Source organism: Camarhynchus parvulus, chromosome 8 (genome assembly GCF_901933205.1).
Source record: "Camarhynchus parvulus chromosome 8, STF_HiC, whole genome shotgun sequence".
NCBI lineage: Eukaryota > Metazoa > Chordata > Aves > Passeriformes > Thraupidae > Camarhynchus > Camarhynchus parvulus.
In genome coordinates this window covers 30,334,717-30,361,918 of record NC_044578.1, presented here as the reverse complement: position 1 = coordinate 30,361,918, position 27,202 = coordinate 30,334,717, and the positions used below count along the sequence as shown (strand labels likewise).

The window sequence follows — 27,202 nt, the reverse complement described above, 5'->3', positions numbered from 1 at the left end:
AGCTAAACCTGGAAAAAATTAATCTCACCCTGAGTTGGGAGATGAAAGGCTTTTATTTGCTCAAGCTATTATGTTCTAAATGTGGTGCAGAGCTGGCAAGTAGTGATAGAAGAAAACATATTACTCTGCAGGAAGAGAGACAGGCCCAGCCTGAAAGCAATAGCCTGATGTCTTCTGAGTGGCGTGCAAGCAAGCATCCCCACGTTTTCATCTTCCCAAAGCTGACCTTTCCCTCTCTTTTATCTAATCTGGTGCCTGTGATCTTGCTAATTCAGTTGCTGTGGCAGACAGGCAGTTACTCACATGGTGTCAGGAGATGGACAAGGAGTGTGGTGCTCATGCACCAGTTCACACCTCTGTTTATGCATTCTCAGGCTTCAGAGCAGGATCAAAGTAAGCTATTGTCACACAAGAAAGCTTTTTTGTGGAAACTGCCGTTTTCTACCAGCTGTACAATGGTCAAGTGCAGGTGGCTTGTGTGATGGCTTGTACAGCACTGTAGTACTCTAAACTGTTCAAAATTGGATGATTTATTTTCTCCCCTAGCTAAATGAGCAGATCCCAGGCCTTTCTAAGGGTACAGACCAGTGAGTCATTCTCATGGTTTGTCAGCACGAGAAAGGAGGGTTCCTGTTGTCCATGCCAGTTCCTTGGCTCTGAGTACTCCGGTCTCTCTTTGGGCCATTTTATTTTATTATCTGGATGGGAAAACAGCCTGAGGGCTTGTGGGCACTTTCAGGAGAGTCTGACAATTGCCAGAGGCTGGCAGGGAAGGAGAAGGGACCCTCCTGTTTTAGGTGGTCATGGGGATCAGATTGCTCAGGCTATGCCCAGCCATTCGGAAGGGCACTTCAGGTAGCTCAGGGGTGATTAATGAAGAATCCTCAATATCAGGCATCCTTTTTGCTTCCAAGTAAGAGTTAGTCCTGTACCTTATATATGCTTTTAAGACCATTTTCCATCAGATTGTTTTCTTGTTTTGGTTTGAGGGGTTCTTTTTAGGGAAAAATGCTGATTTATTATAGTACTTTTTCACTTATAAAATGATCTCTGTTTCTAAAAACTGATTTATGCGTTCCTCAGCAAGACTAGAAATTCAAACAGAGCAGATGTTTTGCAAAAAATCTGGACTCAGAATTGAGATTTAGAAGTGAAACCTAGAAGTGAAACTTAGTTACAAATGTGAAAAGAAGGAAGCTCATTGGGCTGGGCTAAATACAAACCAATAGGCAAAAAAATAAAGAGAGCTTCATCTTCATACTCTCTTAACTGAGATTATTACTAACAGAGGCAATAACTTCTTTAACATTATTATATTGAATATCTCTTTAATTAGAAGAAGCTATTAATAGTTGATGAATCCTTAGCCATACAGATGGCCTAGGATCTGCAGGATGAGTAACATCTTTCCAACAAGCAGCTGTAATGTAATACACATTGCGCGGCTTAAAATGCTGCCATCGAGTTTGGATTCAGCCCACTACATCCTGATATTCAAACCATGTTGTCTGTGCACCAGCATTTTGAGGGAAACAGAAGGTAGTTTGGCTTTGGAGCCCCAGCCATGGCCGGAGTGTGCCAGACCACTGCCCAACCATGGCAGCCCAAGAACTCTGCCTGTCCCTGCTGCCAGGATGTGCAGAGACCCCCCCAGCTCTGAGCTGAAGTCATTGCAGAGCTCTGAGTAAAGCTGGGGGGTTCAGGCAAAAATGCAACCGACTGGTGACTGAGAAGAGTGTTTATTTCTGGGTTTTCTCCATGTGTTTCTTATGTGCCGTGTTGCTCTGTTCTTGGGGGCTTGGCAGTGGCATTTGCATTGTGGGTGATTATTAAAAGGTATTCTTTTATTCAGCTTTGGCATGATTTGCAAGGAAGGAGAAACTGCTTTCAGCAGTGAAATCAGAGGACCCAGTTCTTCAGGTTCCATAAAAAGGTGCTTTCAAAGCTGCTTTACACAGCCGGTACTGACAATGCAAATGAGATGTGTATTTTTAAACCAGGTCAAAGGCAGTTTAGTAAAAGTACTGCCTCTGTTTATAAAACCGCTTTCTGCCTGTGACCACCATCATGGTGACGTGAAACATCATTTCTTGCTGCTGCTTGGGAGGTGATTACCTCCATCTCATCGGAGTTAACTTCATAGAGGTTTAGAGAGAGATTCAGGTACCCTGGCATATGAGGCTAAAGGATGGGGGGAGGAGGAGATCCCCAGAAACTTAGCTCACGGTCAGTTGCTTTTTCCAAGAATTTGAGGGACAGCAAACACTTCTAACCCAGACTTTCCAGTCCTCTGATGTATTTCTGTGTAATTGATGCAACTTCCACAATTAGGAAAGATTTGTTACTAATTTCCTGTACATCTGCTGTGCTCTCAGAAGCAGCATCTCTCTGGCTGCAGATGTGAATCAAGCTGCCACTGTCTGCTCTTGGGCAGTACCATGGGTTAACCCCATCCAGTAAATAAGAACCATGCAGCCACTTGTTCATGCCCTGTCTCCCCACCAGTGGGGAGGAGAATTGGAGAAAAAAAAAGTACACCTTGTAAAATAAAAACAGTTTAATAATTAAAATAAAATAAATATTATTATAAAAGTGGTAACAACTATAATGAAAAGGAGAGAGAGGAGAGGAGCAAATGATGCACAGTATAGTTGCTCACCGCCTACTGACTGATGCCCAGCCTGTCCCAAGAAGCAATCCTGGCTGGTTCTCCCCAGTTTGTGTACTGCACACAGCATTGTGTGGTGTGGGATGTGCCTTTGTCCAGTTTGGGTCAGCTGTCCAGGCTCCCAGCAGTGCCCCTGCTCGCTGGCAGAGCATGCCAGAGCCAGAAGTCCTTGATTTGGGGTAAACTCTTAGCAACAGCCAAAAACCTGGTGTGTTGTCAACATGAATTCAAAACAGCCACTGTGCCAGCTGCTAAGAAGAAAAATAAGTCTCTCCTAGTTGAAACCAGGACAGGCACTCAAGAGCAAGCAGCAGCAAGCTGGGGCTGTCCCAGCAGGGAGAGGAGAGAGGAGCACCCGGAGTTTGGCTCCCAGTGGGTTTGATCTGAGTTTAATTTAGACTTAATTTATTCTCTCTTGTCATTAGCCATGCTTTCAATTTGTTTGTTTACCCCTCTCAGTGAATATATTTCCAGCAAGTTGACAACAATCACAGATCCTGGATGGATCAGGAAAGGGAGAAAGTCACAATGACTGTGAGATGTAAGCTGCAGTTGTCTTTTTGTTCCCTCAAACCAGATCTGAATCCAGTACCTGATATCTTGACTGCAAAGGACATGTATGTTCTCTCTGCAGACAGTAAAACATATCTTAAGGTAAATCCCAGGTGTTCAACTCAAGGATGCATCTGTGTGTGCTCAGATTTTGGGCTAATGAACAGTTGGGTCCTGTTGTGCCAAATGTGCCTATTGTGCACACTTTTTAGAATAATTAACAGCTTCTGTAAAATGAAGTTTTGCAGTCTAGTAGTATTTTTACTCAAAGCTTTAAATGTATATTCACCTGTACACCAGTAATATATATAATGTTTTTCTTTGCATGGGAACATGCTTGGTTCCACTTAATAAAAGTTGCCCTTCAGATTGAATCCTGCATCTTGTGTCCAAATTCTGACTGTCTCAGCTTCCTTAGCTGAGCTGTCTGAGATGCCCAGTCTGCTGCATTGACAACTGCAAGTGCTCTACTTCTTGGCTTGCAGCTGTCTTGCATAGTGTGGAGCTTGAATGGGAGGTTTAAGTTCTTTCTGGTGCTGCAGAAGGCAAGAGGACAGTAATTTCAGATTAGAGCTGGCTCTTGTGCCATATGTGTTGTAGGACTGAACACACTGTGATCAAATTAATTGCCTTGATTTTAAAAAAATTGAAGTCTTGACTCTACTTAGCAGTTGTTTCTGATTAGGATTTTAAAGTTCTCTTGAATCCCCAGCTGCCTGCATGTGTGGGCATTTTTGTACTGTAAGAAAGCATCCTTTCTCCTGCCTTGAAATGAAATTGTTCTGCCAGAAGAGCATTCAGTCACAGGCTGTGTGACCTTTCCTGAGCTTTTGTAGCTATTCCTGAATGTTTCTCGTGTGTATTTAACCCTGATTGCTATCAACATCTTTCTCACACAGTCTTTCCTTGAGAGGTCAGCAAGTCAGGGAAAAGACAAGGTAGAAGTATGGTCTTGACAGATTTTCAAGAGGTCTTTATGGATCCTGGAAGTGCTGCTTAGAAGAGCGCTCTGGTCCAGCCTCCTGTGTGGAAGAAGGCTGTTGCTGACAGTGAGTAGGCTGTGGCATTGTCAAGTGGGCTCTGAAGAGCTCTCAGGATGATCTCACCACAAAGTGAGATCAAAGTGTTCTAGTACTTCACTGTCCTTTGAAGTCAGCTGGAAGAGAAAGCAGAGGACAGCTGTATTAGCAAACGGATTTGGGAGTGCAGTGTTACGTTGAGCCAGCATTTGGAGAAAGCCTGGCATCAATTTCTCTTTAGCCATGCAGCTTCTGTTTCATGGGAATGGGATCTGAAGAGATCCCACTCCCCTCTAAGGAGTGTGCCCATGGAACTGCACTGGTTTTGTGCACTGGCTACCTCTGTGCCGTGTGGCTGGGCTGCAAAAGGCAGAACTGCAGAAAAGCCATGTCTGCTGATGGGAGCATTCTCCTCTACAGTTGGAGTTGTGTGTGCTTTTTGGGGCAGTCTCCAGCAGAGCAGCAATTCTGGGAATCCAGGATTTCTCTTCTGTAGAAGACCTGAGGTCATGCTGACAAGTATAGAAACTTTCAGTTAGTGTTTTGTGAGAGAAGCAGAGAATCTGGACTATATCCTTTTTGGTTTTACTGGACTGCATTCACATGCCCTATCTAAATTACATGTTTTTGCAATTACAGATTGCAGTTGCAAAACTAATAGCCTGCAGATGCTATGCAAAAGCAGAGCTCTGCTGCAGTGAATTATAGAAGGAGGAGTATTTCTTTTTATGGATAATAGTAATAAAACAATTAATTCCTTTTGGGTCTTACAACTTTGTAAAATCTGCAAAGACAGTTGACAGACTTGGCTGGGAGTTACAGATGAACTGCATTTCTGTGCTTCTTTAGCCTCTGGGAAGGACAGAAAATGGCAGAGAAACATAATTTTCAAACAATTTGAAGCAAACATTTGTAATTTTATGATGCTGGTTAGATTGAGAGAGCCTTTAGAAGAAAATCTGATCCTTATCAAACATAAAGGAGAAACTTTCCCACCAGTACAAGCTGGGATTCTCTTTCCTTCTCTGAGGCACAGAAGTCATACCTTTTCCAGTTTGTTTTGAAATGCAGATAATTTCCACAAATAACACACACAGAAATTACCATAGCATTTTTAAGAATGCTTTAGAACCTCCTATACGATTTTAACCAAAACTGTTCACTTAGACATAGAATTCTGTCCCTCACATCCTCTTACTTTGCATTTAGGAATTTTTTTTTTAATCTGCTGCCAAACCAAAATTACATCATGGCAAATGCATGCATTGTTCTTTACTTTTGGCCCTGCAGAGCAGTTCTGCAGGCAAGTTTAATTGGCAGGATTTCTGTCCAGTCTCTGTCCTGTGCCCTCCGTGGTAACATGGCGTTTTCCCTTCCTATTCAAATCAAAAAGGACAAAACTACAAGGAAAAATACATTTATCAGAGAAATAAAGTCCAAATGGGGTTCCTTCACCTCATTCTCCCTTGCAATTGGACTGGCACTCGTGTGCTCCATTCAAGCTTCTGCAAACTATGGTTTCCTGGGACATTCCCTATTCACAGGGCAAGGATGATGTGCTTCTTTTTTTGGATGTCTTGCAAGTCAAAAATGATACTGAAATAGCTTGGATAGAAATGCGGCAGGTTCATCTCGGGTAATTCCAGAATGAGGGATTTGCAGAGGAACAGGAAGCTTGAGAGAGCTGGTAATTTTGCTGCTCTGGTGTCACTTTAACAGGGTGAAGATAGGTGTTTCAGTAGGACAGGTTGATGAGCTTGTCTTTGGAAGCACACTCGTGTTCCACTCCTCCACTGGAGGAGCGAGACATGGTGCCTTCCCAGAGGCCCACGAGGTAGAGTCTATAGATACCTGATTACCAGCATATTTCAGTGTTATCTTAAGACATAATTCCTCCTCTTTGGCCTTGTATGTTGAACAAAGGAATTATAAACCATGAAAATAGAAAAACTGAGCAGTATGTCAGTATTTTTCACCTCTATACACCTGCTTTACAGCTGCCTCTTGTGCACCTCCACAATGCTTTGCATGTTTGTGAAGCCAGCAGGCCTCTGTTATCCTTAGTAGTCTCCATAACCTTTCAGGTTCTTATTCCAGGAGAGATCCTTTGCTGCTGGTTCTCCTTTACACAGAGAAAACTCTGCAAAGCTGAGCCCTGCTTGTGGACAAGCAGCAGTGCTGCCTTTGGACGGAGGGGGAAACTCCTCTGAAGGAAGCTGTGACAGAGTGAATTTTCCATTCCTCTGAGGTCTCTGGGATTTTCACAAGGCCCTCTGAGTCACAGTGAGGTGCTTTCCAGGTAGTTTGCTTTTGGAGTCCAGCCCATATCACATCTGGCAGTAGCACAATTTACAATAAAAGGCACTAAAGACTTCTTCATTAAAAGGTCTCTCATGTGGGAGCTAAACTGGATAGCAACTCCTTCTTCTGCCAGGACAGTGACTAGAAGTTGTTCCAAAGTGCAGTTAGGTTTTATTTATGAAAATTTGTCTGGGAATGGCAGAAAGGTGTAATCTTACACTAGAGGACATTTTATTGACTGTGGGATTGAGCTATTTCTGGTAAAACACTTAAATTAAAAATCATATCTCATCACTTCATTCCATCACTGTGTGCAAAGAATAGGCTGTAAAAACCACCTGTGCACAGAAATACAGGGATTGAAACAGCAATGGGGTGAAAAGGAATAATTCTGGCAAAAATGAAAGCAGAAAAACAATCTCTATTCCCACTACTTTTTGGAGCTTTCTTGTTCTGGGACAATCTTCTCCCCATCCCTTAAAACCTAGAAAAGTAGTTAGATGCTGTGATTAGGGGTTGAATTCTCAATTACAAACTCTCTTCTTTAAATGTGCTACAAACTCAAACTGTGTAAATGTGTGCTGGCTAACACAAGGTTAACATAGGTAGAACTGGTACAACTTCAAATTAAGTTAAATGGCATTGTTAAAGTGGTAAAGCTGCTCTCAGGATGTGCTGCCAAGAGCTGCTGCAGAGAGGCTGACACCTTGTGAAATTTTATTGTGGGTTTTCTGTGGGTTCCTTGCAGTCATTATCCCATTTTTCACCTGCTCCCACACTCTTCATGTCATGGATTCCCTGTAAGGAGCCATGATGAGGTAAGTAAATCTCCTTGGATTTCTAAGGTCTACCTTTAAAGAAAACCTCAGAAACCAACCAAACAAAAAAACTCAACAGATCAACTTTAAAAACAAGCCAGCTTTACTAAGTTATGGTATGATGAGCTAGAGTGGTGGCGATGAGTCACAGTTTGTGCAGAGGTTTTAATTGGTTTCCTCTCTTTTTTTTTTCCTTTTTTTTTCTATTCTCAACAGCATCCCTATGCTTTTCAGATATAAGGGTCAGAAATGTTTCCAGAGGCACCCTCCCCTCTGCATTTCTGCCCAGTTTAACATCCACTGATGGTGAAGACAGTGTTTCAGGAACTTCTGGCATTTTCAGATGGACCAGTGCTGCATCCACTGTGGTGTAACCTCAGGGCACTGTATGGCTGCCGTCTCCCAAGTGAATCAATAATGAAAATATACAGCCATTTCCTCTACAAATTTGTAAACTTTCATACATGTCCTTTTTGAAATGCAAGAGGAAACCAGAAATGCCAAGGCCCGACTCCCATTTACATCCAGCTCTGTGCTTTGCACTGTTGGGAGCTGCTGGGGTAGATGAGAATCAGCCTCTTGGCTCTGAGTGCACATTGGTGAGTTCTCTTCCCTGGGGAACAGCCTCCTTTCGTGTTGGGAGAGCTGCTGACATCCAGCCCTGCATTCCTGAGAATGAAGTTCTCAGGTACCATTTCTTGGCCAGGAGTTGTGTGCCAAAGGCTGGGATGCTGCTCAGGGCCAGGTCAGTGGCCTGTGTAGAACAGGACAGACACATCACATCTCTGGTAACAGCAAAAAGCTGGAAACAATGATCCTGAAATTTTAAAGTGTCAAATCTGTAGTCTGTGGGAAAAAAACTGGCTCAGGGGCTCTGTCAACCCAGGGGTTTAAGAAGTCTAGCTCCTTGGAGTATTGGTACTATGAATCAGTCTCTGAAGTGGCATGCAGTATTGGGCCTGGGAGAGCATATTTTTGTTGCAGATCCTTTGTACTGTCAAAAGCATACCTGTAAAGAAGGTCCAGTGTTATGTCAGACTCAAAATCTCTGAAGATGTTCAGAAAAAATAGGGTCAAAAGACAGTGCATGGATTTGATGCACAATTTTTGTATGATCAAAAAAGCACTTGTTTTCTGTCACTCACTAGGTGTGGTCAGATAGTGAACAGATAAGGTTTTAAGCTGTCAGGAGGTGTTGAAAACTGCCAAAAGTTGTGCCATTAAGAAAAACAGCCCCTCCGTAGGATGTGGGGAGCTCCTCTGATGCCTTGTGAAGGCTGAGCTAGAACAGAGGCTGGACAGAGTTAAAGAATAAAGCAGGGATTTATTAAAGGCCTCAATGGATCCACCTTGGGCAGCACAAGAGCCCAGCCAGGACTGCACCCAAGATGAACCAAAATGGTCACAAAATGCACAACCAGTCACAGGGTCTCTCACTTTTATAAGTTCTGCTCCATTTGCATCTTGCAGTTAATTGTCCAATTCCAGCTTTAGGGTTAGCAGTCCCCTCCTTCTTGTTTTTCTCTCTTCAGTCCATGTTGTTTATGCTCTTGGGCCTGAGATTTGGGTGTTTCTCCTTGGTCCCAAGCTAGGGAAGGAATTGTTTTGTCTAGCTACTCTGTGAAGAGAGGAAGCTCAGAACTACACACTAAAGCAGCACAGAATATGAAAAATATAAAAGCTAAAACCTGAGGCATCAGCTCAGCCTGGGTCGGCAGTGGCTGTAATGTGGTCCTGGAACCACAGCAGGAAGATTCAGGCTGGAAGAGGTTGAGGCGCACAATTCCCTGGGAGACTTCTTAGTCATAAACGGAGATGAAAAAATGCCCAGCTCCAGTGTTTGTTTGCTGTAAAAAGCCTTGGGAAGCTGTTGGACAGAGTGGCAGAGTGCCCTTTGGCATGCCTGGCTCCTGTTGCCCCTTCTACCCTGGCAACTGCCTTGGTTGCAACATTCTAGCACAGAGCAGTCTCCAAGGCCATGGTAAAGATCAAATCTCCTCGTCAAGGCAAATTACCAGAATAGCACATTAAAGTTTTCCTTCGGTATTTTAATCCAGTCTCCTCTGAGCTTTTATTGCTGTAGAGCAACAAATGTCCCTTGTTTTTGCAAAAGGTTTGTCAGAGATGGAGCTCTTAACGAAGAGCAGGGCTCGCTGGGACATCTTGACAAAGTCTTTGTGGGAAGTGGGGCGGGGGCTGTGTTCCTGGAGCCTTGGCTCCCACATGGATCACATCTGTACTTTGCAGGGTACATGGTCCAAGCCCCCCGGAGGGGCCCGAGCCTCGGCAGCAGCGTGACCAGCAGTGTTCACACAGGCAGATGTGCTAAATATGCTCTAACAAAGCACATCTCAATCAAGAGTCCTTAATTAAGACCTCAGAAAAGCCTTTTGAAAAATACTTATCCATACCTAAGCACAGCAACTAAGAAGGTAAGAAAAATCTAGGGGAATTGATTTGACAGAGAGAAACCCCTGGGACAGCAGGAAGGACAGCTCATGCTGAGAGTGCAGCGCCTTGCGGGGCTGGAAATCCTCTCCTTTGTGTCCTGTGTCACATGAGCTTCTCTGAAATGCTGCCCCACTCCTCCAAACAGTCCCTGGAATATTTTCCTCTGTCGTGGGCATACTGTGAGGGTTAATTCCTGTGTGTTTCTGTCTCACAATGAAGCAGGAATGGAGGAGGTGCAGGACTGCTCCCTGGGAGGTGCTGTGCCTGATGGGATATGCATTGCAAAAGCCAAAACAAGCACTATTGCCAGTTCTGTTAATTTAAAAGCCAAGAGTCCAGATTAGAGGTGATGGTAGTTTAAGAAACAAAATTAAATTTAAAAAAAACCATGCCTAGCATTTTTCCCTCTGTTTAATGAAGCTTCATGGTATGCAGTGATGATGTTTTGTTTATATCCTTAAAACTATGAGAGTTAAAGCCAATTTTTTTAACAACAAAGAGAAAACGAAAGCTAAAACGCCTCCATATTTTCATGCAGCTAGGTAGGAGGGACTTTGGGTACCAAACCACGTATCACAGACTGAGGCTGAAGCTGCAGGAGCAGCAGTATTTTTGGAATATTCTAGCACAGTGGGACAGAATTTCCATTGCCATTTGGCTGTGGGGTTAGAGATACATGAGGCTCTAAAGCTTTATCCCTGCTGGAGCCCTGATAACACTGATCTGATACACAAGAAACCTCAGAATCCTTATTGCAGTCCCATGTGTTGTTGAGACTTAACTGAATTAAGGTAACGTGTTCATGGCTGGATTTTTTGTATCTGTGTCTATATCTGTCTGTCCATGTCATCTGGCTTCAGTATCACAGAACTGCAGAGATGATCAAAAGAAAAATGAGAATGCTGAAGCAAGGATCTCATTTGAAATATTCTTTCCAGGCTGATATTTTTCCAGTCATTCTGCCAGCAGTCTCAGGTCTGCTTAGTCTGTTTAAACTGTCATCTAAGTGCAGCTCCTGCTCCAAGCCAAAGCCATCTGTTGTTGGGTAATAGTTCTGATTTATTCTGCCTCTGGTTGACACTCATGCTCCTGAGCCAGATGCTGACTTGCAAATTTTGCTTTTATTCATTTTCAGTTTTATACCATGTGTTAATATCACAAACAATATTTTAATTTAGGTTTGTTTTGGGGTTTTTTTTGTCTACGGTTTAAAATTAGGGATGAGTGTGACAGCCCCTTCTGGGATGCAATTCAGCATCCTTCAGAATGGCACGTGACATTTTAGAAATGCATTCAAACAGTGCTTCTAAATGTCTGATATCTTCCAAATCACTAATCTGTACATTCATTTCTGTGGCATAGAATTTATTTTGTTTTGCTTTCAAATAAAAAGTTTGGACTGCTTGAAGAATTTTGGGCTTGAGAATGCTGTGGGTGGCTAACTGTGGTCAGGATATCTGATATTCTACAGCATACCCTTCAACTTCAGTGACGTATGAGGGTAGTTAGGTAACTTTGCAAGTTTGCACTGATTGCCACAATGCATATGAAAGATAAAGATGATTCGAGAGATGGATACATTTCACCAATTCCAGATTTATAAAATGTCTCTTCGTAGATGGGTAGCTTCCAGACAATGGGTGCATCTTGCACATTAGCTCCTGGTGGCAGTCTGGGTTTAGAGCTTTTTGTTTGTCTGTTTTCTCCAGAGTTCCTGTTGAATCACTGGGAGCTTGTGCAGCAACTCCAAAGCAGGTTTGAATGCAACTGCAAAATCCTTGTGGTAACTCTTAATACAATTTATACATACAGTAAATAAAGGTGCCATTATAAGGCAGCATAGATTAATGCACCAGTCTTCAGATTAGTTAGCAAAAAGCAGTTGCTACTTGTAATGACTCTCAGGTGATCATCTGTGCAGTACTTGTGGTTTGGTAGGTAGTGATGGACTCTCAGAAGCATTGAAAAAGGAAAAAACCAAACAGTATAAGCATTTTTAAGGTCTGCTAAAAATAGTCATCAAATAGTGGCAAGGGCATTGTTACAAAATGTAATTTAATGGACATCTTAGGCCTGTTCCTTTGGGAACGTTGGATTTCAAGAAGAGTTTTTATGTAAGGTTCATCGTCTTAGTGAATGTTTTCTTAATCTTAAGCAGTTCAGAAGTGAAATGGGAATTACATACGTGATCTGAGAATTATACCAGAGTGGTTTTATAATTTTGGTTACCAAGATGTTTTTTGCAGACATTTATTTAATGTTTTCTTCTCATGGTCAGTCATTTAGTGTTTTGGGGGAGGGAAATTTTTGATGGGGAAAAAAAGAGAAAGAAAGTGGTATTTCTGCAATGTATCTACAGAATATCTTGACGTATTTGACACCTAACTTTGTGTGCAACTCAGTTCCCCAAATCTTGCATATAACACTGTAATGTTTATATTTTTAAATGGCAAAATTACAGTTACCCTGACATTAATAAATTAATGTATCCTGAAGGAAGTCTAATTCACTTTGCCAAAAAGATAACCTTGCCCAGAATTATGAGATGTTTGTATGGGAAAAGCATGGGAAAGCGTGAAAGGAGAGCATCAGACTGGCTTAATAATATGGGAGATGCCTGGACCACAGCTTTTAAGTTCCATTGATAAGGGAAGAACCATATTTTTCCAGGCTGCAGGTTGAGCAGCTTGAGTTCAGCAGCAGCACAAGAGCCCTGGAGAAAGGCTGTGTTTCTCCTTGCAGGCCAGGGCAGTTTCTGCTGCCTTACAGCAGCGCCCAGGAAAGATCAGATACTAAAGCACAGCTTCACCATCCAACTTCCCTGGAAGGTGTTGTCAGCAGAGCTTGTGTTTCACACCCCAGCCCAGCTCTGAGCAGTGCAGTCCTGCTGCACAAGGCATGTGGTCTAGAGCTTCACAGAGCAAGACGACTTGCATAGAAAGTAAACAGCTGTGCAAGTAAAAGCTTCAATTCAGCAAGGTCCTTAAACATATGTTTAAATATCATTGAAGTCAAGTTAAATTACTTTAATCATATACATAAGCACTCTGTTGAAGGAGGGCTTAATAGTAGTTTGCATCTCTTTCCACATGATCAAGGCTTTTTCATATTTGTTGCATGCAATAGGGATTTCTTCTTGGTTACACAGCATGAGCAATTGCTGTGACTTTTGGAAGACTCCCTCAACAATATGAATTTTCTGAGCTGTTGTAAACAGTACAGTGTGGAATGCCAGTAAGAGAGAGTGGAAAGTCGTTTTCCCAGCTCTGTGCTTTGAGAGTAGATTTAACACATCTTTTCTGCTGTTTTCCAGGACCACCTGCTACTGCCAGCCACCACACATAACAAGACCAGGAGACCAAAGATGTCTATAGTGCTGCCAGCTGTAAACATCAATGGTAAGTGCAAAAGAAGTAAGGGAACGATAAGAGAACAGTTTCAAAGAGATGTGACTGACTCATACATGAAAAGCAATCTTAGGCCAAATGTCTGTCATTACAGCTTTGCAAAAGAAGTCAAACTGATCATTACTGGGGTTTAGTTGCCAGGGTCCCCGCTGGAGCTGGAGTACTGGCAAATCTCCCATGCTTGGTCACCCAGACTTTGAGGGGAGGTGGGGACTTGGCCAGCAGTTGTGCATTCTGGCTCCTTTGAGGACGGGGAGGGTGCCATCCAGTCCTGGTGATTTGTACCCAGCTGATTAAGGGTTACATGAATGGGATTTAACCTCTCTAACTTGGTGGCTCACAGAGCCCATGGAGACTGTCCTCATCTCCTCGTTTGGGTTCCTCCTACGCTTGCTTAGCAGGGCAAATTCCTTGGCTTTGCTGGTTTATTAGGATGCTGACTGCCTTCCCTGACCCTCCTCAGCTGTTTACCACGCTGTTATACAACACTCAGTGTGAGTGGGACCTCTCAGCACTGCCTGGTCAGGATTAATAATCATCATGTTACTGTGCTGCAGGACAGCAGAGAAAACAGCTTTGCACTGGGGCACGGGCTTATTAGTGCACAGAAATATTCTGGGTCAGCATTTCAGTCCCACATGAGAGACAGGACATGACCTGCACAAATATATCATGAATTCAGATGGTGAGGAATTGCCAGGGTGGGACATGCTTGGGACACAGGGTCACTGCCACACTGCCACACTCATCAAAGGCATTGAGAACCCTGGAGCAGTGTAAACTTCACTTTCTGAACAACTGTGCACATAATGCTTTTTTAAAACATCTGTCTTTTACAGTACATGTGAATCATAAGCCCAAATGTTATTGTTAAATCCCAGCATGCTGAAAACATTATCTGCTGATGCGAATTTCCATAAACTAAGAAAAAAAGAATCAGTTCAGGCTTTCAGCATTTTAATAATTGCACTTTCCCATGCAGTACAGCCGAGTGTGATAATCTGTACAGCTATCCTAGGGGAATTTTTATTAGATATATCAAAATTATTTTTGGCATTTATCTGCCTGAAACTCCCTTTTTATGTCTGTTACAAAAATCCTTTTCTGGCTGACCTGCCCACATGCAAGTGGGCACTTTATCACTGAAGTACAAACACTATTTCTAAATTACACATTATTTCTTCTTAACATTTTACTGAGTCCTGTTTTTACTTGAAATAACTTTTCATTTGCTGGAGTAAAAATAATTTGGAAAATACGCATCAGAATCCAGTGACAAATCTTATCCATAAATAATGAAACATTGTGAAATTATATTTTCATCAGTTCTTCGGCATTGTTTCTTTGGAACATCAGCATAATCCAGGAAATAAAAAAAATGTCCAGGGATTTGGGCAGAGATGTCGAAACAGATGAGACACAAGAATAGCATTAAGTAAACAACAGCATCAAACATGGATTCCTCTGTGACACCCAGCCAGGTGTTGGGAAAAAGTTACAAGACAGTAGATAACTTGGATTGATTTTCAGTTTGACTATTGATAACCACAGCAAATGATTCCCTAAACTGTTCTGTCTGGAGAAGAACCCATTTCTATCCTTTGAGAAAATAGCTTCTCCACCCTTTTCTGCCTCTGTGGGGACTGGAGTTGATCTGCACAAGCATCTGGGAGTTAGGTGACAGCAGAGCTTTCCTCCCAGCTGTCTGCTGTTCTTTTAAGCCCACCTTAATTCTTTGTGCACCTGCAGAGAGTTGGCTGCTGGAAAAGGACGAGTCTCCTTTGGAGAAATTGGCAAAACTTTCAGTGTAAGAACTTGTACCCTGTTTCCTTGTGCCTCAGCCAGATCTCTGTGCAAAAAGGGAAACCTTTTCTACTGCCACTTCCTTGCCCTTCTTTTTTACTGCCACAACCCTGGCAGAGGAGATGACAGGAATACAAATGAAGCGGTCTTTGTTTTGAAGTTTTTTCAGAACTTCATCACTTGCTTGTGATCACTTGCATTGTGCACTAAAGTTTACCTATGACACTGTTTCCAAAGATGAAATACTTGACAGGGCAGTTGAGAACCAACCCTTTAAACTACTTGGACAGTCTTTTCCCAGCAGACAGTCATCCTTTTCTGGTCACACTTAGAATGTTCTGGTGCCTTCTGAGGCCCACTAGAGACTGCCTTTAGCTGGCTTGAGCCATTCCCACCGCTGGCTGCAGGGACAGAGAACAGGTATGGACAATGAGTACAGAGAGGAATGAGTTGTCCACTGCTGTCCTACCTGGCTCTGCAAGACTAATCTGGCAGTTTTCACAAGTGTACAAAGCAGAGTCAAGGTTACAGCCTGAAGAGTTTTTCTGGGAGGAAGGTGGCAGTCCTTGTGCTGTCAAGAGACAATCTTGTAATTGATGTGCACGTGCACATGTGTGCAGTCAGTAAGATCGAAGTTTAAAAGGAGATCTTGTACAAGGCAATAGCAGTATGTTATTAATTTTCCAGATGAAAACTTGCTTTCAAGTATTCAGTTGCTGTATGCTGGAAAAGAGTAAAAACAGCCATTACCTTGTTAACGTGCCGTGTGCTCCTTCTCACAGTCAGCCTGAATCACCCACGCCCCTCAGAGAGCATTGGGATAGAACCAGATCCTCACTGTCCGGGTGCACAGAAACATATTCGCCTATTTAAATATGTTTAGTATCTTAAGATATGTTAAATCTGTGTAAGTTTAATTTTTTTTAAGTATAGGAACTTGTTATACATTGTTACATGATAATCCTCCACCTCCTACTCCCTTTTCCTTCTTCCTCCCTGGTCATAGCCCCTTTCCAAGCTTGCTAGGCCATCCCCCAGTTTACAATCAATGCTTGCTGGCAGCTCTTCCTTTGCTGCCTCTCCAGATGCTCTAGCAGTCCTTTGCCCTTGTGCCGTGTCCCTGCTGGCTGCTGTCCCATGGTGCAGCTCTGCCCTTGGCCCCTGCAGCCAGCCATGCTCAATTCTGACCTGCCTCTGCCCAGTGACCACATGCAGTACTCACAGAAAATCTGCCTGATGGTGCCTAAGGGCCTCAGCATTGGTAAACCTGGAAGGAAAAACGCAGAACTGGGGAGTCCTAGTCCAACTCTGTGTGGTTTTGGAGGCACCATTGGTGTGCCTTCCTGAGAAGTTACTCCAAGAAGAAATATCTTGCAGTTTCTCATGGGAATGAAAACGAACTGCAATCTACAGTTAAACTCAGGCTTTTGTTTTCAAGCAAGTCATGTTTGTTATGCTGGATTGCAGCTATTATTTTAGAAATCTAACTATGCACTTGAGACCAGTTAAGTCTCCAGTAGGTTTCATTCCTAAATTTGCTTTTATTTTAATTCAGAATGTTGTTGGCTCATTACACCAATTCCAAATTGACATATAGGCGGTGCCTTTCTTGAAGTTTAAGTGAAACCATCTGCCATGAGCCCTCTATTTATTTAACTGCAGCATGTTGCAACATGGATCTTTGGATCCAAGTGACCTATAGAGAACAGTGTAGCTGAGCCACTCTGCCCACCCTGAGCACAAGCCTTCTGTGTTTGCAGCATGCCTGCAGCTCTGCAGCCCAGCACAGCCCAGCAGGACTGCTGCTCTGTGCAGCACACAGGAGCAAGGACAGGCAGTGCCAGAGAGCCACTTCAGTGTTTGGCCCAAGAAGCCCCTTTCAGCAATGCAGTTCTCCCTGGGATTAGGTGACGGACTCTCACAGCTTGCACTTGCTCTTGGTAGGAGCAGCTCTAGGTGTCTGTACAGCTGTGTACTCTCCTTAGCAGCAACACAGAGACTAAAAAGGCCTTTTTTCTTCTTAGGATCCCTGTGCAAAACAGTTCCCCTATATGTGAAAGTTTTTCCATCATTCACTGGGGGTTGGTGTCTGCGCTCTAGGCGAAAACAAAAGTGAGAGACCTGATGAGAAAGTCCCTGGTGAAATCTAAGGCGCATTTTCTTGGAATTAGCAGCCATGACAGAGAGAGTTTTGAATTTTTTATAAATATTCTGCATAGGCCCTTAGTCTGATGAAGCCCAGTGGGGCTTGTCTTCAGTCTGCCTTTGAGATAGCTGTTTGTGTGACCCTCGATAACCTGACCCTCCTTAACCTTCTTAAGGAGCCCTCTTCTCCTAAGGGTTGCTTTTCTTATGAAATCCAACAGCAAAATAATCTCCCAAAGGCAGAAATGGAATGGAGTGCTGACTTCAGCAGAGTCCATGTGCTCTGTTGTGTTAGCCAATTTCTGATTCATGAGCAGTTCCATCAGCTTTCCTTCTTGCCATCCATCATCATACTGAGGTAACAGACTTCAAAAGTGCTCTGAAATAATATACGTTCTAATTAAAAAGGTGGAAAACAAATGTAGTGGTAAGGCTTTTTGATCAAAACTGGAGTGATTTCTGCCATCAAGCAGCATAATTATTTGCATTGCAGCTACAAAGAACCTCCTTTCAACTGCCACCATGTGCAAGCAAGTCACAGATGTCCCAGACTGGTAGCAAACTGTCTATGAAAAATCTGTAAGGCAAACAGAACCCACACAGACTGAGGAGGAAAATAAAAACAAAAGCTCTTTGGGAAGTGACAATGGTCTGTAAGTTCCCATGTCTTAGGGTTGAATAAATAAAGTCTTCAACTTCCTCTGCCTTTCAGGGTCAAGCAAACAAAAGATGTGTGTCCTTTTTTCAGAGCAAGAAACAGAATTCGCAGTCAGTCATTGAGGAAGGTCTAAAATAGCATGTATCTGACCGAACAGCAGCTGTCTTCCCTGAAGGTTACTGCTTGACATTTTGGGAAGCCTCTTTCTTGCTTTGGATAGCTCCAGAGCAGTTTCCAGGAGGGTGATGGTCCCTGCTATCCATAGCTGTTGTCCCTCATCGTTCTCCCTGTGCCTAAAAGCCAAGTCATGGTGCCCATGGCTCCCTCTCACAGCTGCTGTCCTTGGCACCAGGCTGGGAAGCTCATGCCACTCTACCAGGTATAGGGGACGCATCTCTTGGCTACACAAGCATGAGATATAGAGATACTTCCCTCAGTGTTTCTGCTTTTTATCTGCATTTAACAGAAGGTGCTGAGAACTCAGCACAGCCTTACAAGCTGTGGTGTGTGACCAGAAGACTCCAGAAGTTGTGTATGTGGGATTAGAACCTAGATGTGAGATGAAGGAAGGGTGACTGCTGAGGTTTTACAGGAAAGTCCCCCAGGAGTCCATCAAGTTCTCCAAACAGGATGTAGGGAAATACATCTAACAATGTCTCCAATGCTGTCATTCTGGTCATTTTGTAACTGCCATTCTTTTGCTTCTTGAGCTGCCAGTTGAGGAATAAAAGTCGTTTGGTGAAGTCTGAGGAAGGAAGAGTCAGAGCCGTGATTAGACCTCACTGCAGCAGCTGATTCCTGCGCCTGGGCTGGGACAGAGGGAGAGCCTGCAGTGTCCTGTGTGCAGCCATGGGCCAGCACCGTTACTGTGATTCTTCTGTAATTGGGAGGATTTGCCAATGTCAGAGATGTACTTCTGCTCCCGTGCTCTTGTAAAGCTGTGCTGCAGAGGTCAGGATTGAAATGATGGCAGAACATTGTTTAACAAGAAATTTTAACAACAGATTTTAATAATCTTGTAAGATGCTGCTATTCACGTTTCTGTTGTCAAAGTCATGTAGAAGTGCAGTTTGTCAAAACAAAATATTCTTCAAACTTTCCTGCATTTCTTTGAATCAGAATTGATCATTGCCTAGATTAAATCCTAAATAGAAGTTTTCAACTGTTACCTTTGAAAGGCTTTGGTCTCCCCAGCCATGTTTGTTAATACGTTGTCTTTGACAGAAAGGAGATTAAATTATTTTAAAAAGTAAGAAAGAAAGCATTCAGGAATCTGTGCACAAAAGTAATGGAATCTGTGTCACTTGAGTTCATGTTTATTTATTTAGACAGGAAACGAACAAGAAATGAAATCATGAAGGCTTATTCCCTAATGAATTTTCATAATGAGCTGTTTACCTAAATTACTAAATGAGTAATCTATTTTTATGCATTCAAAAGAACAGGAAGGTTATTTCAGAGGATCTTCAGTGCCTTTTGCCCCTTAATGAATACAGAAAAGAGTATCTCATGGATTTTGCTAGAGCAGGCCGAGCCCCAGCGTGCCTGGTGCTCCCTGTGCAGACAGGGTACTGCTGCAGATGGCATTGTGCTGGGAACACACTGTTTGCCAAGGGGGCAGAGAATCAGTAATAAATTAATTGGACTTTGTATTTAGTGTTTCCAATGCCAGTGTCGAGTTTTTTTTGCCAGCAGATTTTTTTTCCCATAGGAATGATACACTTCTGTAAAATACACAAAGTATAATTAAAAAGAAGCCCGTGCCGTAGGCTGACAGCACGGATGCCAGTGTGGAGTTGCAGAGTTGGTTTGAAATGAGCATGTGTGTGTCTCCTGGATGTTTGGTAGCCCTGCATGCTGATGCTGCTGTGGGCGTGTGCTCTTCCAAGGCTCGCTGTGCTGAGAGCTGTGCTGCAAAGCAAAGAGGGAACTTTCACCCCAATCTGTGAGGTTGCTGTTGCCATCATGGCTATGTTGTGCTATGCACAGCATGTTGTAATTCTAGCCTCCAGCCCAGCCAATCTGCTTTAATATATCTTCAGATGTTGTAAATTCAGGATTATATAGTTCCTCTTGGTGTGAAATTAGAGGTGGCAAACAGTTTTATGTTTGTGATAGGTGGGCCAGCTCTGGTAACTCTCTATTTCTGCAGTGATCTGAAGCATAATTACCCGTAATGAGCTCACCCTGTAAAAACATGAAAAGCTGCAACAGAGCTGGTAGAGGAGGTTCACATTTATGAGTTCTGTCTTGAGAACATCGCTGGAGTAAACCTAGAGACTGGTGAAAACAGTCTGAGAGGGCCTGTTGGAATGTTTGGGTTAGTCTCTAAGGAGACTCCTGCCAGCAGGGCTGGGAGGCTTTTCCCTGCTCCTCAGATCCTGGGTCTGTCCTGCAGGCTGCGCTTCCCTCACCTCTTGATACAGCCCACCTCACCCCTGCTGCTTCCTGCTGTGCTTCCGGGGCATCTTCTGGCCTTGGAAACTATTTGAAAAACACATCCTGAGTTCCTGAAGGACATTTTTGCTCATTCCCCACTTCATAAAGTAAATCATCTCACTCCATCCTGCCTGAGTCTGTAGCAGCTCCAGAGGAGCAGGCTGTGCCATATCCCTGTCTAGCACAAACACCTTCTGGGTGAATGTGGATGAAGAAATGGCTGCCAGCCCCAGCTGCCCCTCTCCAAGGGAAAGGAGGCACCCCTGTATCAGAGTAGGACTCGCACATGAAAGCTGTAAATCTCCTGTTGCTGTAGCTGGGAGACAGAAATGTTTGCAAGGGCCGTGTCTCTTTCAGAGCACGCTGCGTTCACTCAGGCTCTGCAGCGCTTTCATCGGTACCTGGCACATGCACTGAGCCACAGGAGCTCATGTGCAGGGGAGTGCTTGCCCCACACAGACAGAAGATGGTGTTAAAAATATGCTTCTACAAGCAAGAGCTGATTGCAGTATCTAAATAAATGAGGTAACTTTATGTACTCAAGTTAGACAGGTGGAAAATTCGGCTCACTCTTTGGATACCGTCCAAGCTATAAAGACATTTCAACTGTAAGGGAATACAGGCTCTCACTGGCCTGCAGTCTTAAATCAGTGACACACTTTAACACCAGGATACAAGTGATACTGGGTGATAGGCAAGGTCCATGTCAATGCAAACATGATGTTACCTCTTGAAAATAAAAATTAAGTCCAGTAGTTAAATTAATTTTTTCAGTAAGTGCCTGCAACTTGAAATGCCACAGTTCAAAGGTAGAGGCTAAATAAAATGGGAAAACATTAAAGGAAAAACTAGTGGGGTTAAAATGCTGACAAATGAAGATTGGTTAAAGATTAAAAGCTCACTGCAAAAATCTTTAAAAGAAGACTAAAAAAATACGATGGGCTTAAGTAACGCATTAAAGTCAATCCATAGAAGTAAGAAGATATCTTTTAAACAATGGACATTGTAGCCAAATGAGAGAATAGGGAAAAAAAAGAGGATAATTTCTGGCAGACTAAATGTCAAACCATAAGAAGTTAAGCCAGAAAAAGATACTAAGCAACAGCATGCCTGAGGCATAAAAGAAATAGTAAAAATATTTTTGAGAGGAGGCTTGCCAGGGAGTCTCTAGTGCCTGTGGAGGATCAAGGTGTTAAGGAGTACTTAAAGTGGAAATCAGCACTGCTGAAGGGAGGACTAAAGTGTTCTTGTGCTGGTATTAACCACTGAGGCTGTATAACTATCAGGCAGGTGACAAATAAGGCAAACTTTTAAAAAACTACTTCAACTGAAGTCTCAGTTTTGCACCAGTTGGCAGCATCTGTGAGAGCTGAGTGTGTCCTGGCACATGCAACAGATTGGGAAGAGAGCACAGCTCCTGTAGAGGAAAGCCCTACCTTAGTGCTCCATTGGAGGCCCCAGAGGGAGAGACAGTGAGGATAAGGGTGCTCCCTTCAGCACAGCAACATACAGAGTGTTCAGAAACCTTGGGAAAATATGATTCTTTGAGACTGCTGAAAGGAAGCAAGCTTTTGTGAGACAAGAGCGAAGGCTCACTCACAGATTAGTGTTTCTCTAAAAGGTGGAAACAGACAGTCTCATTTTGCAGTGAAGGGGTTGTTACCCTTAGATTCATACATAGGTCTGTGCTGGGGAGATGCCACGGCTCCCAGTCCCTGCTGCACTCAGAGGGAGCAGTGCCCTGGTCCTGGGACAAGCCCTCCAGCCCTAGTTCTTGAAAGAAGCCTTTACTGGAATGCCTTTCTAGGCTACTCTCCTGTGTGCAGTTTAATGTCTTGTAAAGTTTTGCAGGTCGGGATTTGCAGGCAGTGTGGGAAGTTTGTTTATCCTTTTAGTGCCTCCCAAGTGGGCATGGGATGGTTCTGACTAAGAGCATTGCTCTTCCTCTAGCCTCTTTCTTCACTCCCTAGAGTTTTCTGTGCAGCAGAACTCCTTACCCTTGTATTTGTTTTCTCTTTGCTGTTTTGCCTTTTGTCATTAGCATTGTCACAGATGGTTAGATTTTAAATAGGGTCATCCTGCAGCAATGCTGCCCTGCCAACAACACACATATACACAGCCAGAGCTGTCAAAAATGTCTCTCTTTTTCCAAGAAATACTGCATCTGAGGGAATTTTAAATCAAGTGCCTGCGAGGGTCAACACTGATGAGTCTGGTCTTCTCTTCCTGAAGTGACCATTGGCTCCCTCTCCAAAACAAGAGCAATCACACTGAGTCCACACTGGACCATCTCCTCAGTAGCTCATGTTCTTTCTCTTAGAGGAAGTGATGCAGCATGAAAGACTGAAAAGGGAGGTGGGCAATCCAGTGGGACACAGTCCCTGGGAAGAGCCAACTTTCCTTCCCTCTTCCTGAGACCTCCCAGTCTAGAGCAGGTACTAGAAAGCACCAGCTGGCCCAGATTGGCCACTGACCGCACTGCTCACAGGTGCTGCTGGCCTCTTCCAGAAACCACACAGTGGTGCAAGCTAAGGGCAGGTGATGCTCCTCACCCACAGCAGTGCCAGCCTCGCTGGTGGCTCCATTATTTACTTCAGAGGCTGCTGAGAGCTTGTTTCATCTGGTTATCTTGCTTACCTCTCATGCCTGTGCATATCTCCCTTGGATAACCCCTGACACCACTGCTCCAATGGATTGAGCATGAAGAGAGAAACCCTGTCTCCTGCTGTCAGCTCATGGCTTGTCAGGCTGAGTTTGATGGTGTGGATCCAGTGTTTCTGTACTCCTAGAGATGCCTGGCTCACAGTTGGAGAGGAGGTAGGAGACCTGGAGACTGAAATGCCAGGATCTCACTTAGTCTGTGCCTGGGACTGAGGACAGCTGAGTTCACAGAGGTGAGACCACTGCAACTGCTTTGTTTGGGAGTAGTTCCAAGTGGGAATTTGCTTTTAAAAAGGGAAGTTATTTGGGTCACACTATAACTTTCTCCCTTGCCTCAAACAATCCTGTCCAACAATCCAATCTGTAAATGTTTTAGCAATCCTGCTGCGTTGTTGCAGTGAGCGTATTTTTAGTCTGTAACACTGCTTCATTTATATACTTATTTGGTAGTGTATACCAACCCTTCAGATGGAAACATTGTCCAGATGTGCTGGGTAGGACAGTCAGGGCTTCTCAACGGAGATGAGATGGAAGATTGCTGCAGTGACAGTGCAGAGAGAGCCCCATGAGTTTTGTGTGGGGACACCTGCAGCCCTTCAGCAGGTCAGTGCAGCAGAGTGCAGCTGGTGCCTTCAACTCCTGAAGCTCATGCTTTCTGAGCCCTGCTACCCTAAACATAAGCTCTGGATTGGGCTAGGGCAGGTTACAATAAAAACTGTTTGGATAATTAGATGCTAAATCATTCCTAAAGCTAAACTTTATCCCTGTCAGGTGCTGGAGCACTTTAGTGGCTCTTTGAAAGCTGCCCTGGTTTCTGCTGCTGTGAGAGATGGGCTGCAGAAGGGGCTCCAAGTGTAGATTAATGCTGACACAGACTGAAAACTTCCTCTTTAGAAGGAATTGTGGAAAGTACAGAGTGTGAGTAGCTGTTCAGCAAAGATGGCTTTAATAGAGTTGGTGGGTTTGGATCACCTTACCCAGGGGTGATTCGCTGGCTCCTATTTTGACATCAGTTGAACTGGTTCCATGGATAGCAAAGTCACCTTCTGCTCCCCGCCTCCCACACAAGAAGGGGATGATTGTCTCGCCTTACTGACAAAGACAGGTAGTTAAATAAGGATGGGGTGAGTGATTGCCCTCCCTGTACCTTAGCAGGAGTAAGGACATGTAGTCCAGATCTGTGTGGCTGGCAGCACCTTAAATGTGTGTTCAGTGAGCACAGCAGATACAGAGCCAGGCAGGTTCTGACCATTTAAAGTCACCTACTCAGAAAGCAGCCAGTAGGTACTGGCACATGGGTTATCTGCTTCAAAGGCAGATAACCTTTGGGGCCTTAGAAAAGGGCCTGAGGACCTCACTGAATGATAGAGTATTGGTCCCACTGAGTATTTTTTTGGTAATACACTGTGATATTGCCTAGAGCAAAATAAAATTCATAGTTCTGGTAGAATAAGGCTCTATCAATGTACATATGGCATGAGTACACCTTCAGAAAGCTGTAAAACCTTTCCATGGTGTTTGAAACAGTCCAGCAAGCTCAGGTGGCCTTTCAGGGGAGCTCTGTTTCAGTTTCTCTGCAGACACCAGTTTTCACAGTGAACATTTGCTGCAGCAAAGCTTTTTGGGGAAGATGTAAGTAGGAAAGGATAAATTATCCAGAATTACATCTTCTTTAACACAGATGTGTCCATAGGGCCAAACAGCCTGATGATATGTGTAAAGTTGAAGTCTGTGGAAACAGCTGACATCACCATTTGTTCTTACTAATGCATAACAAAAGTTTCATTGCCTGCCTTTCAAGCCCTCTGCCTGTCTTCTTCCTTTCTCTGAGAGAGTATCTCCCATAGAAGTAGGTGCTCAATCTCACAGACATTTGAACAGCCAACTGATTGATGGATGTCAGTGCTACTGAGGGAAGAAGGAGGATTTTGGTTTTATGGCCTTTTCAGTAATACAGTTTTAAAAATCTAATGCTTCAAATATGAAGACAATCTTCTATCATCCTCAGACAATTTGTAGCAGTAGTTAATGCCCTCAGCCCTATTTGGTTTTGGTTTGGACTGCAGACTTCAGCTTTCATCTGTTGGATCTTGCACCATGATTCTTTTTAGAGGGAGAGCAGCATTGGGAATTAGGTTTCTGTTCCCTAGACCAAGCTTGTGCTGGGAGTTTGGTACAGCCTGCAAGAGCCAGTAAGGCTCTTTGGGAAAGTGCAGTCAGAGCTGCAACACTTGGCACAATTACCTTTGCTATTAATTTGAAATAGTCAGTCATCTGAAGCATGGCTTTTAAAGCTGTTAACAAATAATTAACTGCAGCACAGGCTCTTGGCCCAGCAAGGATAGCTTCTTTAGCCTGAGTCTGCACTGTGTGAAAAACTGTATGTTCTGAACTTCAAAGAGGAGCAATAAATCTATTTATTGATCTATCTCTCTATTAATCTATTATTAATCTATCTCTCCTCTACAGGAGATCTGTTTTCATTTACATAATCCCACAAAACATCAGTCATCAGTAATGCAGGACAGTGAAGATCGCTGTGTGTCAGCGTTGCCGCGGGCCCTTGGGCAGCCCTGTGTAACGCACACTGGCAGTGCTGACCTTGCAGCCAGCACCTGAGCAGCAGGCAGCAGCCTGGGGCTGTCACTTCTGCTTCACAGACACCCTGCTACCTGTGCCTCGCTGGGAGGGCTGGTGGCTGTGTGCTCAGGCAGGGCAGTGCAGGCTGTCTGAGCTCTGGTTACACACGCTGACCCCTCCAGGGATCAGCCACAGGCACCTGCTGAGCTCAGTGCTGGGCACGGCCCCTCTGGAAACCCACCCTCTGCCCCTCTGGTGCCTCCAGATGTTGCTACTGCATGGGAGGGGAAGGAGAGAAAGCATGACAAGGCTATTTCTGAATGATCTGACACAGGAATCACCAGGCAAAATCGTTTGCTTGTTCTGGGAATCAGATCAGACCATGGAGTCCAGTGGAGAACCCACAACTCGAGGTGCTGCGTTTGAGGAAGGTGCTGACCACAGCTCTGGTCAGGAGTGGGAACTTGCAGCTTACAGAGGGGCAGGGCCAGAGGGACCAGGAGTGAATGCAAGTGTCTGTGGAGCTCTGGTACCCAAGGGCTTGACAGGCAGCTGCTCCTCCAGCCTTTCTTTAAAAACTCTTCATCATGAAGATCCTCTCATCTCCCCAAGGTACTTTCATCCAGGGCTTGTATTTCATTATCATTAGAAACTTGGTCAAAGTTAAATATGTTTCTCTTGCAGTCGAGCTGTTGTTTCTAGTCCTGTCATTCTGCTGGCTTATCCACAGTGATCCTCTGCAGTCCTCAAGGTTTTTCTGTAGTACTTCTGCCCAGCCCCATTCTTACTCATTTTCCAGCTCTGGCTGTGATTGAAATGCATTCTGAAAATTTTGGACAGCTTCTCTCTTTTATCAAAATTGCAATCTCATCCAATCTAGCCACTCCAAGGTCGTTGGAATCTCTCCAGTTTAGCATCTTCCAGAAATCTCTTAAGTATGCTGTCTATTCCTCATCCAGATCATGAAGCAGTTTAATGGCATCGAGCTCAGGACGGAGCCGTGTGGAATCATTTTTTGCAATGACAGTGAGCTCCCCTTCCCAAACAGGGGCTCGTGCCAGCTGTACTCAGGTCATGTTTGCCTGTTGTTCTGCTGGGACCATCGCATGGGCATTCACAGAGCATCAGCCCCTCCCTGGGCTGGGGTGGGCTGGGTGTCCCGGGGCTGCCGCTGCTTTCAGACCCCTCCTTAGAATGAAGCTGGTCCAGGTGCCTGGCAGCAGCACCAAGCAGTAACTGTGGTCTTTGAGGAACATCCCAATCCCACCTCCTCTTCTGTGTCTGTTTGGAGCTAAGGGTAATGAGAAAGGCTGCTGGAAATGCCTGTAGTGGGCATTGAGCCATTCCCACTGCTGCCCTCACCCCTGTGAGATCAAAGCCTTTGCAGAGGTTTTCTGCAGCAGTTCAATGCCTTTACCCCAGAAAGGGAAAGAATCAGATGCTGACTTCAAGCCTGCCTTTAACTCCTGGCCTAATTCACAGGCCAAGGGCAGGATTTGGGTATTTTGTGAATGTCTGGGCCGGAGGGGTGGGGGATGTGCATCCCCCGTGTGCCTGCTGGCCAGAGAAGCTCACCATGGGAGTGATTCCTCCCGGCTCTCGCCACTGTGGTGGACTCAGAAGACGCAAGACACAGCCCCTCCTGCCATGGGGTAGCAGAGCTCTGGCTTACTTAATCCTGGCACACTTTGCTGGGAGGG

The 27,202-nt window shown here is 44.2% G+C and overlaps 1 protein-coding gene across 2 annotated transcripts in view; it reads left to right on the top strand.

Moving 5' to 3' along the window:
- The window catches only part of ATF6 (activating transcription factor 6), an 80,750-nt gene that overhangs the window by 49,603 nt on the left and 3,945 nt on the right, over positions 1–27,202 (top strand). For both annotated transcript variants that reach the window (XM_030953106.1, XM_030953105.1), the window contains exon 15: positions 13,123–13,207. In XM_030953106.1, coding sequence (XP_030808966.1) covers positions 13,123–13,207 — 85 coding nt within the window. The remainder of the gene's footprint in view (positions 1–13,122; positions 13,208–27,202) is intronic.